The 12717-nt window shown below is 39.5% G+C and overlaps 1 protein-coding gene across 1 annotated transcript in view; it reads right to left on the bottom strand.

The window, feature by feature from the left end:
- The window catches only part of LOC110953580 (protein phosphatase 1H-like), a 49534-nt gene that overhangs the window by 27787 nt on the left and 9030 nt on the right, over positions 1-12717 (bottom strand). Inside the window, exon 2 of the mRNA XM_022197665.2 lies at positions 4974-5163. Coding sequence (XP_022053357.1) covers positions 4974-5163 — 190 coding nt within the window. The remainder of the gene's footprint in view (positions 1-4973; positions 5164-12717) is intronic.

The raw sequence follows: 12717 nt of genomic DNA, 5'->3' as shown, positions 1-12717 counted from the left end.
TAAAATCTTTAAACTGACACCGTTTTTCAGAGCCAGAAACTGTGAAACAGAAAGAATGGTCAGAGCGTGTCACTCGAGGCTCTGTCAGAGGTGACTTTTCCGTTCCTCTTTGCAGGAGCACTTTCAGTAAGTCGGCCTGATCAGTGAGGAGCAGCAGTGAGTGGAACTCAGTACCTGAGGAAGTTACACTGCTTACAACATACAAGGTCTTTACAAAAAAAAATGATGGGATGTTTTGATGTGATCAAATGTTATGTTGTGATGTCTCATTCTCTCTTAAATGTATAGTAAGTGTTTGAATATGTATCTTGTATTATACTGTATAGGTATTGTGTGCCCTGTGCTGTCTTAACAGTTTGTCATGTATATGTTACTTGTTACATAGTCCTCTATCAAGTGTCTAACCATGTTTTTCTCTTGTAGATGTATTTTACTGCTTTTTTACATCATGGCCAGGGGACTACAGATGAAAACTAGCCTTCTGGCTAATTCTGGCTTTTTTAATCATGTGTAATCATTTGTTATGAAATTGTATTGTCCCTTTCAAATAAACTAAACTGAACTGAATTTTAAAGTTTGTCTTGAATGGCTGTTCCTCCAAGAAACTTAACCAAACCTCTGCTTAAAATTGTGATATTTCATCAAAATCGTGTTATTCTACATGTTTCACTTAAAAATGTGTCAAAAATAAACCGGATACTGTTAAAAAATATATACTCATAAATTCCATTTTAAATAATTTCAATTAATGTAAATAAAATTACCATACATACATCATACATACAAAAAATTATATATATAAATATTTTGAAAATTATTTTTTTCCTAAAAAGACCATATTTTCACAAAGATTTTCTTTTTATTTCATAGATGAAACTCTTAAAATACAGTATGTCAAATATATTTGTATTTGAATACAATCAGTGGCATTAAACTAAAAAGAACTACTGTTTCTGCAATTTTATATAGATTGTTTATTAAATGAGAAATATCCTTTTCATTTACGGACCTTTACACAACAACGTTGAATGGCCAATTAGTGGATAATATCTGTAACCATATGAAATGTGTGAAAATACTATTTTTTTATCAGACACAGACAAAAAAAATACCCATAATCTCATGAGAATAAATTATTATGGAAAATTACTGTAATTCTATGACAGGGTACTTTTCTAGCATTGTCTGTTGTTCCTGGTGTTTACCACTTTTATTTTTTACAGTGTATATAAACAGCGATTACTTGACTTCCTGTTGGAGATACAGGTGGAAGGTAGAACTGAACGGTGAAATTCATCTGCTGGCAGCACGACTCGGCATGTTCGTGTTTGCATGTTGGATTCCGCTGCCTTGATTTTCATTGTGTCGAATCTGAAACCCTTAGCACACCTAAAACACCGCTCCTCGCACACATCGCTTTGCAATATGTCTGTGTAGATTCTCAGTCATCCAGGTCAAGATAATCCGTTAAGTCTTTCTACTTAAGCACCTCGGAACGCTGCCTGGTGCCGGTTTCAGCCAAAGCCATGAAATCTTGGTTTAAAGGTCAACTTCCATCTGCTGCGAGCATCACAGCCACGTAAAAATAGAAGTGGTGCTTCCTTTATCCTGATCTATGTGAATTAATGCCAAGTACAACACATAATAGACATTTTAAAATGGAATTTCAGAAAAAAAATCTGCATTTTAGTAACAATTAAGGGCTTATTCCTCGATTACCTCAGTGCTTTTTGAGACTTTTTAAGGTTATGTAGTAACCCTGACTCACATTTACTGTCCAGAAACATCTGTCCATTATAAAACCACACCCTGATGATAGAACATCAACGTTTCTCTGCAGCTGGAAAATACTTCCACTTACATGACCGTGCACTGGATGGCTTTAAAACCACAAGAGCTGTTGCTGTAAGTCTAAATAATACTGGAGGGAAATCATAACACAGACAGGAAACGAGCTGCACTCCTACAAATTATCTCCATAATATGACACAAAACAAGCAAAAAACCTCCAGGTCATTACACCACACTCAATCGATAACAATGTAAGTTGTGACACTGACAGAAGAGAAAAGCTCAGTGACTAACACTGCTGGTTGAACTTATGGCACCATGAGTCATCGGGGAGGAAAAGACTCAGGAGAAAACATCATGACTCATTCAGTCCACAGTGTGGGGGAGCTGCAGAGGTCAAATCTCCTCGTCTCTTCATTCTCCTTTGTACAGAGAAACTGTCACAACCGCTATAGCCTGATTCTAAAAACACCTTCTTTGTCGAATAAAGTTCCATTTTGCTTCTGCAATTTCTCCTGTTGCTTCTATTCTCAGTTCTTATAATTTTACTGCTGAATAAAACCCCTTTTTCGCGTTGACAATTCCTCTATGTAGGAAAACCCCCCTGCATAAATCCATAGTTTTACTCGTCTCTAGACATTTGCAATCAGCCCACATTAAAGCTCTCCCACACAGCACAGAGGGCGTCACCTTAGCAACAAAACACATCACAATCAAACCTCTGATATTTGCTCAAATGAACAAATTCAAGTTACAAATGACATCACTGACAATCCGTCTCGACTGCCTCCCCCAACAGAGACATTCTCACAGATATATGTTACTAATTGTATAGGAAACACTGAACAAAGTCAGTATGATGGATAGATGGCCCTAAATGATCGTTACTTTTCTTTTTCTTTTCAAAATTAGATTTACTCAGCATGCCACAGTCAAATACAATGTAGGAAAAAAAGCTCCGTACTGTTCAGAAAAAGACTTCCAGGAAAGAAACAGCGACCAAGTCTTTGCCAGGTACCAAAATCTGCTCATCAGCACCTCTACAGCTCATAGATTAACACTTTTCTACAACCACAAGTTGCTTTCACGCTTCAGTTTTTGTCTGAATTTAAGAATGATTAATCATAAGTTAATGAGCGAGCTTTAGAGGTGATGTTAGACTGCTTTTGCAGACAGACAACTGTGAACTCTATGGACATGTAATTGTTATACCATTTTTGAGTTTGCTTGGAGTGAACATTTGGGAAATTTTGGGGAGCACATCAACATTCACAAAGGGGTTTCACTCAGACTTTGGCAGACTTGGCAGATGATGAAATTTCTATCCCAGCAGATTCTTGAGGACTCACCAATGCAGAAAGTGCGAGACCGGTGTTAAGCCTCGATTATTCTCTACTAACATTTTAGTCCATGACGATCCACTTAAAAGACGTTGCATACCTGAACAGTAAGTCATATCTGTGCACGTGCACTACTGCCCTTGCAGCATAGTCATTGCACGGACACAAATTTCATAAACCTTCGTCACCTTGTGGACGTACAAAGTAGAACACCAACCTTAAGCCCTTAAGTAGGTACCCATGGAAGTGCAGCTGTGGCTACTAAACTCCATAGGGGTTCCCTTGGAAATACATGGTCAGCAGATCATATCTATGTATTACATGCATGCTACTGCCCTTGTCACATCGACCTCATGCGTACAAATTTTGGGCTGCGCGTGAACATGTGTGACGGGGTCTTTCCAGATATTCACAGACTTGGTAAGATGACAAAATTTACATCATACCTGATGGACTCCTGGAAAGTACAACACCAGGGTTATGCCCTCATTATACTCCAGTATGGACGCACACACATGGACAAACACAGACAGACGTTGTTATTGTTGTTGCTATTACGTTACTTTTCTTGTATGTAGGATTCTGCTCGGACACGAATTTTAGGCTGCATGCAGAAGGTTCTGGAGAGATTCTCTTTTGACAGAACTGGCAAGATGATAATATTTATCATGTATGCATGAAAAACAGACCTTAGACCTTGATACCCACATAAGTGTAATTGTTGCACTTATACTACATTCACACTACTGTCAGGCAGGTGCACTATTAAACATGTAATGTAGTGGCAAGTTCAACATCAATCTTACACTTGTCATTGGTATACTTTCATATATAAGGCAATACTTGGACTACTACTCACCTACATTTGTTCCTTAACTGCACAGAAAAGTGCTGATCTTTACTCTCTCTGTTCAAAAGATCATTTCTTGCTATCAATTCCATATGTCCGTACTGAATTGGGTAAAAAGGCTTTTGTTTACTCTGTACCTTTTGCATGGAATATTTTGCAGAAAGACTGGAAATTAACTGAGTTAACCCCATTGAGCACTTTTAAATCCAAACTGCAAGTACTGTGTAATTTTGCATTTGCTGCTGCCTATCTTGGCCAGGACTCCCTTGAAAAAGACATTCTTAATCTCAATGGGATTTCTCCTGGTTAAATAAAGGTTAATAATAAATAATAATAGCAATACTTTGACGTCCATGAGGATGTGCAAACTTCAACATATCACAGAATAGAATAGAATAGAATAGAATAGAATAGAAATCCATGAGAGTCCATGTGGACTAATTGGTGGGTCAGTCTGTACACTATGTAATAAGGGCAACAGCATGTATGTTGGGCAGTACTATGTATGTGTGGAATATGAGGATATAAGTTACTGTACATGTATGCAACTCCAGCCAACTAGGAAAGTAGTAAAGAGTAACACAGTGCATGTTTGTATGTGCAATGCATCAATGTATAATCAAGACTTAATACTGACTTTAAACATCTCAAAACAAAGCTATGCTACCTGTTTACCATTGTTTCTGGCCTTTATGCTAAGCTAACCTAGCTCCTTGTCCTAGTGTTGTATTTCACAGACATATTTCATAGTAGCATTAATTCCCACAGCTAGAGTTACATATTCCTTTACTTGGACATGTTTATAGAGACATTTTTAGGGGCTTTAACTTCAGCTCTGGTTGTTTACTACTGAGCAGCTCCACTGAGTTCACTGCTGCCTGTGTTTGCCTGTGAGCAGAAGCTGTTTATAAAAGCAGTACAGCGTCTGCACACTATACACCTTGTGGGCTAGTAAGTACTAATGTGATAGCTCAGGAGGTAAATGTTCTTACCTCTCCCAGCTTGCTGTGCTCCATTCGCAGGCCCAGACCTTCTCCGTTGGGCAGCGAGTTGCGTCTCTTGGCAGTCGGGGTCTTGCTGGGCGTTGAGGGGGGGCAGTAGCTCATCGGCCTCTTTCTGGCCACCACCACCTCACAGCAGGCCTGGTCCTCGTTCAGCGCACTCTTACCAGCATTAATCACCCTGAAGAGGGACATATGAGTCATATTTAACGCCCATTCAGAAGAATTACATTTGGCAACACAGTTCCAGCATCATATTTTTCCCAGTTAAGATTTTGCAACAAGCAACAGATGCACCACTTGCTGTGATTCCCCAGCTGTGGCCTGGAACAAGCGGCCAAACGAAAGCCGACATCAGATGCTTATTGTTGGATGAAACAGTGCCGCAGCCTTTCATGGTTATAACGGTTCGCTGCAGGATCGTAACAATTAGTCGGAGCCACAGCCTGCGGTTTCCATCCGAACACCGAGGGAAAGCGGCCGCGTTTGTACGCTTCATGTTCTTGATGAAGATCAAACAGAGGAGCTTATTTGTGGCACTGCTCTGCTGGAAGCGTCCTGATGCATTGGGACGGTCGCTTCTGGGTGAACAAGATGTTTGTGTGTGACTGTACATACATTAACAAAGCCGTTTGTGTGTTTTATTCGGCTTTACTTAACCACGCGGACCACAGAGAGATGATACGAAAATGTAGCCTGCGAACAATTAGGGACAGTCACACCATCAGTGTGTTTTTCCAGCTCAGTTTTTGTAGATTTCTGATGCAACAGTTGCTGGTTTGTGTTGTCAGAATCAGTGCAAGTTTTTTATCCACCAGCAAGACCCCACAAATAAACACAAACAAATCCTATTACATTTATGTGTTTCCACGTGAGTCCATGTATATCCTAAAACAAAAAACGCTTCAGGAATTTTGACCCGTTTTGTTTTTTGTCCTAACCACAGCATTCATAATAATAATAACTATTTGTACAGCAACTTTCAAAACACAGTCAGTTCCAGCGTGCTTTACAGTTAAAGCAAATATGATAAAACAACTAAAATTAAAAAACAGCAAGATTCTACAAAAAAATACAATAATATTCAAAAAATAAAAGCAGCTACTAAGAACAGGCCATATGGTAAAAGTTAGCTAAGTTCAAATCTTCATTATTTAACTAAATCCTCCACTGCCTATATGATGGTTTAATGCAGGGGTGGGCAAACTTTTTGGCTCAGGGGCCACATTGACTTTTGAAATTCGACAGACGGGCCAGACCAGCATCAGATGGTTGGAGATCGTGCAAACTAATATGAATTACATGTTAAAGACAATACTGACAAAGTAAAGAATACTCGCATTCAGTTTCAGTGGGAACAGGGTTGTTGGTCACCCTTTTTTGCCAGTGCATTAAAGTCTGGTGTCAATCTGGTTGTGGCAATTCTCAGGATGGATCTGAGGTGTTCATCAGTTAACTGGGATCTGTGGTGTGCTTTGTTGGTGTTCATCACGCTAAACGTCTGCTCCCACACATAGGTAGATCTGAACAACACCAGCATCCTCTGTGCTATCTTCCGAATGTTTGGAAACTTGGCTTCACTTCGTGAAACATAAAAGTCATTCAGTTTAAGGGAGCTGAACTTCTCCTTTAAGACCGAGTCACTTTGAAGATCGATCAGTTCCAACTGCAACTCCTGAGGTGCTGTTTCTGAGTCTTGTAACAAAGGACATGATACCAGCTGAAGTGTTATGTCAATTTTTTCCAAATCAGAGAACCAACAGCAGAATTCTCTGTGTACGTCGTCTAGTGATTCCTTCTATTTCATCACACATCGACTGGCCTCTGTCAACGTCGCCAGTTTAGGGAAATGGAAGGGAATGGAAAGGATTTTTTTTTTTTTACATTTGTCTTGAGAATAAAGTCAGTTTGGCTTTGAAGGCTGTCACATTTGAGTATATTTCGTGCACAAATTGATCTCTCCCTTGCAGCTTCACGTTGAGCTCATTCATGTGCGTCAGTATCTCTATGGCAAAAGCAAAAACACAGCCAATCTCTGTGGCGCAGCTCAGGAAAATCACCGTTTTTTTCCGATTAACTCCAAAAATGAGCAAATCTCGCCTTTGAGCTCCCACACTCACTCACATACTTTCCCCAAACTTAACCAGCGGACATGAGAGTGGTAAAGCAAGTCCTGGTGATCAGCATCAGTTTCTTCAAGAAAATTCATGAACTGACGATGCTGAAGCTCTCTGCTCATATAAAGTTAACAAGTTTTATGACTGGCTTCACGACATGATCAAGATGCAAAACAGACTTACAGAGCGCTTCCTGGTGGATTGTGCAGTGTAGGAAAATCACGCCCAGCTCAGGGTTTTCCTCCTTCACCTTATCCTGGATTCTTTTCAGCAGTCTGACGTTTTTTCCTGTTGAGTTTGGCGATCCATCCGTGGTGACATTGGAGAGTTTCCACCACGGCAGCTTCATCCTCTGGATGACCCCAGACACCCTGTCCTACAAGTCCTCTCCACGTGTTTTCCCCTTCATGGATTACATGGTAAAAATTCCTCTGTTGTCTCAAAATGTTCATTAATCCCTCTAATAAAAACTAAAACCTGAGCAGTGTCTTTTATGTCATTACTTTCGTTCAGTGCTAATAAATATAGCTTAAAGGACTCCGCTTTTTCGTTCAGTGAGCTGGCTAAGTCTTCATCCATTAGTTCAACACTGCGAGTAACTGTCCTGCTGATAAACTAATTTTTTTCAAATTTGTTTTTGCTCTCTGGACACAGGAGACCTGCTGTCTCTACCATGCATTCTTTCAAAAACTCCACTTCGGAGAAAGGCTTACTAGCCTTTTCTATTTTGAATGCTAGCAAATTACTTGCCTTCGTGCTTGACTCTTGAATCGTAGTTTGCAGAAAAAAACGTATTTTGCTGAGTGTGTAAACTGGCTGCCAGCCTCTGAGCCGTAGCTGTCGGTTCTGGTTGCTAGCGTAGTTAGCATGCTTCGTGGAAAAGTGCCGGCTGATTTTGTATTCTTTAAAAACCGCAACGGTTTCATTGCAAAAAGACACACAGCCTTTGAACGGACTTCAGCGAAAAAATATTTAGTAGTCCACTCCTTCTGAAACACTCGACACTCACTGTCAATTTCTCCTTTCTTTGATCCACTCATTGTTACGGCAGGGCTCAATCAGGCGTGAACTAACCGTGACGTCACCCATTGGTTTCAACGCCGAGAAAATGAAGCCCGGATTTTGCTACTTCCTGGTCGCCATTTTGGATTTTTTGGAGCCAGTGACGTAAAAAGCGTCATCAAAAAGGTTGGACCGGAGAGCAACTAGGGGCAGGACCAGTCTATGGGACTGTAAATCAAGTATAGCCACGCCCCCTCGCCCTGCCAACTTTAACGATTTATTTAAAATTCAGTATTTATTTATTTATTTTAAAATCAGCCACCTGATCTCTCATTTTGACCATGAAAACTAATAGGAAAAAAATCCAGAGCTGTAGAAAATCAGTCTATCAAATTTTATTTTTTCCAAAAATGAATTGGGTTCTATGGAGCAAAAGCTTTCTGGAGCCAACCCTAGCGGACGGCGTGATATTGCAAGTTTTTGACACTTCCGGGTGGGCTTCAATTTTGGAGCCAGATGCTACGTCCACTTTATATACAGTCTATGGGCTCAATGCAGCTGCACAGTAGAAGAAGAGAAAAGAAACCAACAAAGGTCACTTGTGTCTGGAGCGCGGCATCTAGTGGGGTCAACAGAAACGAGGTTTTACACAAGAGTTACAATTTAAACCTGCAATTACTGACATATGACTTTTAAAAGAACCAATATTTTGAATTGTGGGTTTTTGTACTTGTAAAAAGTCTGCAAACTTACAAAGTTCAAAGGGCACAGAGACAGAGTTTTTTTCTCCCATAGAAAACGCTGCTTATTTTTCTGAAACACCTAATTCCTTGTCTGTTTTTTATCTGTTACTTAATGATGTCATCATGTAACACTAATTTGGCCCTCAACCAAAGAAGTTTGCTGTTATTTCCTCGCTACAGCTATATCTGTTTCTCTGCTTACAGATTTGCAGCTATGATTTCTAACCCATATTCATTGGGCTGGCTGACCAATCAGAGCAGACCTTGCTTTTACAGAGGGCCTTTAAGACACAGTAGCATTTCAGTTTGCTGCAACAATGTTCAGTATGAGAAAAACACGTTTTTTGAACATTAAAGCATGCAAACATAATCTAGTAGACCCCAAAGACACATTTAGAAACCTGTAAATGTGCATAATATGGGCTCTTTAAGCTGATTAATGTGTCAGCAAAATGTTGCCCAATTACCCATCAAACAGACGTGGTGCATTTTGGGTTTTTGGCTGAAAAAAAAAGTCCATTACTCACTCTCCTCCTAGCTCTGCCAACTCCTGATAGAAATATTTTAACTGCGAAATGCTCCATTATGTTCCCAAAAACAGCAATTTGCTACTAAAAATGTGGCAATAAAGACCGAGCCAAATCCATAAAGTCATTGGTTGTGAATAATTGATTATATACACATTGATCCAAAACCATGCAATCAATTTTTTAGACTCTAAAACTGAGCCCACATCTTTTCTCATTAAAGTAAAACACCTAATGTGCAACATGGATCTTTTACTGGCCATCTCAAAAGGTCACCATTGCTGCTGAATAACAGATAGTGATAGCTAATGGAACTGGACTACAAATAAATGGCAATAAAGAAAGAAAAAAGAAGAAGGCTCCAATGAAACTGGCAAGTCTGACAGACATCTCTGGAGGCTGTTGTTGTTGGATGTGTGCGAGTGGAGAAATTGGCAGGTCTATTTATAGACTCAGACTGTGGGTTGTTTTCTGCTAAGCAGCATCCTTGTCTGGTCCTTTGCCACAAATGCTTGTTAATCTCAGATAGAAAGAACAATGAGGACACAGTCATGGGAACCTAAGAGTACATGTATGTTCGTATATGTAAATTCTAAGAATACAGTATGGCCATTTCTGTTGTTAATATACCCAGCTGTCATTTAACACCTACATATTCATCATATGATTGATTATTGTCTGCTACTGCAATGTTTTGATTGATATGCTTGTTTAAAATATAATTTGAGAGGGAGACGAGGAGAAAAACAACATGAAATCTATTGAAAGTCTTGCATGGTTGACTGTTACACCTGTCTGGACACAAGCTGGAGTTCAGAAGAGAAGGGTGACAGTAGAGGGAGAGTGTTGAGGAAAAGAATGTTCTTGTCTTTCCATAGTTCACAGTGATTAAACAGCTTTTGTTGCAAAAAGCTCTTTCAAGGTAATTTCTTACTAACATATGTGATTAGCGTTAGAAGTTAGAAAACCAGCTGTCATGCAGATTAAAGGAAGACCCACCACAAACGCATTTCAAAACATACATGTGTATACTGTAAGTTTTATATTATTAAGTTATTTTCTCTTTTTATTGTTTTAGAGCAAAATATGATTGCTCAAATGATTAATTAATCAATCAACAAAAAAGCTCTCTGAAGGTGGGTTGGGTTTAAGAAACTTTTAAAGATCAAACCAATTTCTTGGGACTGTGGTAATTCCTTTAGAACGTCCAATATCATACGATGTCAGAAATTGAATAAAAGTGTCACATGTTCCCAGAATGTGTCATTCAAGTGTTTTAGCTGAAAGCATACCAAAGATGATTCATTTCACCATAACTGTATAAACCTCGGCTTTAGCATTATCCTCTATATGCTCTGTTTTGGTGTACAGAATGTCCCTTTAAATGCAGTTATATTGCTGCTGTCCACACACCCTTCAGGAAGAAAACTCTGCATCTGTGATTGGCAGTGTGAAGGTAAAAAAAATTGACTGCTTCATGCAGTATTTCACACTTGTTATGTTGTCTGACAAAACAAATTGAATAATATGTAGATGAGAACAACCTAATTATAAATTCAGCTGTATTAAAATGCAGCATACGTGAGCACAGAGAGCAGGAGAGAAGCTAACTGATGTTAACACCGGCTAATCTTAGGCTGCACTGAAGCACAACAGGTGACATGGAAACATAGTAACCTACACAGTCCTAGTGCATTAGTTACAAGTTAGTCTAAAAGTTTTAATCAAGTCTTTCAGCTTTACAGTTTCCAGACCTGTGGGCATATGATCCTAGCTAATGCTAACATTAGCCACATTATCCACTCCATGCACAAATACTAAAACATTCCCCATTGTTGTGGTGACAGTGCCATAAATATTCAAAGCAAACCACAGAATCCTCAGTTCCTCAGATTCCATTAGCACATCAAAACTCTTGTATTCACTCTTGCAGCCAACAGCAGAAATGGCTGAGAGCTTTTAGAGTTAGAAGAAGCAGTTATAGAAAATGGTTAATATTAGCTGTTGAAACACTACAAGACTGAAATCCAAAACCTCTTTCTTCAAAAACAAAATTATATACACACGTGGACAAAATTGTTGGTACCCCTCAGTTAAAGAAGGAAAAACCCACAATTCTCACTGAAATCACTTGAAACTCACAAAAGTAACAATAAATAAAAATTTATTGAAAATTAAATAATCAAAAACAGCCATTACTTTTGAATTGTTGATTAACATAATTATTTAAAAAAAACAAACTAATGAAACAGGCCTGGACAAAAATGATGGTACCTCTATAAAAGATTGAAAACTATTTGACCAGAGTGACATGATTAACTCAGGTGTGTCATTTAATTGACATCACAGGTGTTTCCAAACTCATAATCAGTCAGTCTGCCTATTTAAAGGGAGACAAGTAGTCACCCTGCTGTTTGGTGAAAAGGTGTGTACCACACTGAACATGGACAACAGAAAGCGAAGGAGAGAATTGTCCCAGGACATCCGAAAAAAAATTATAGACAAACATCTTGAAGGTAAAGGCTATAAGACCATCTCTAAACAGCTTGAAGTTCCTGTGACAACAGTGGCTCATATTATTCAGAAGTTCAAGACCCACGGGACAGTAGCCAACCTCCCTGGACGTGGCCGCAAGAGGAAAATTGATGACAAATTGAAGAGACGGATCGTTGGAATTGTATCCAAAGAGCCCAGAGCAACCTCCAAAGAAATTAAAGGTGAACTCCAAGGCCAAGGTACATCAGTGTCAGATCGCACCATTCGTCGTTGTTTGAGCCAAAGTGGACTTCATGGGAGACGACCAAGGAGGACACCACTGCTGAAAAAAACTCATAAAAAAGCGAGACTGGAATTTGCAAAAATGCATGTTGACAAGCCACAAAGCTTCTGGGAGAATGTCCTTTGGACAGATGAGACCAAACTGGAGCTTTTTGGTAAGGCACATCAACTCTATGTTCATAGACTCAAAAACCAAGCATACGAAGAAAAGAACACTGTCCCTACGGTGAAACATGGAGGAGGCTCAGTAATGTTTTGGGGCTGCTTTGCGGCATCTGGCACAGGGTGTCTTGAAAGTATGCAAGGTACGATGAAATCTGAAGACTATCAAGGCATTCTGGAGAGAAATGTGCTGCCTAGTGTCAGAAAGCTTGGTCTCAGTCGCAGGTCATGGGTCTTCCAACAGGACAACGATCCAAAACACACAGCCAAAAACACCCAAGAATGGCTGAGAGAAAAGCGTTGGACTATTCTAAAGTGGCCTTCTATGAGCCCAGATCTGAATCCCATTGAACATATGTGGAAGGAGCTGAAACATGCCATTTGGAGAAGACACCCATCAAACCTG

This window comes from Acanthochromis polyacanthus, chromosome 1 (assembly GCF_021347895.1).
Source record: "Acanthochromis polyacanthus isolate Apoly-LR-REF ecotype Palm Island chromosome 1, KAUST_Apoly_ChrSc, whole genome shotgun sequence".
Classification (NCBI taxonomy): domain Eukaryota; kingdom Metazoa; phylum Chordata; class Actinopteri; family Pomacentridae; genus Acanthochromis; species Acanthochromis polyacanthus.
This window is presented reverse-complemented; position numbering and strand designations above follow the sequence as displayed.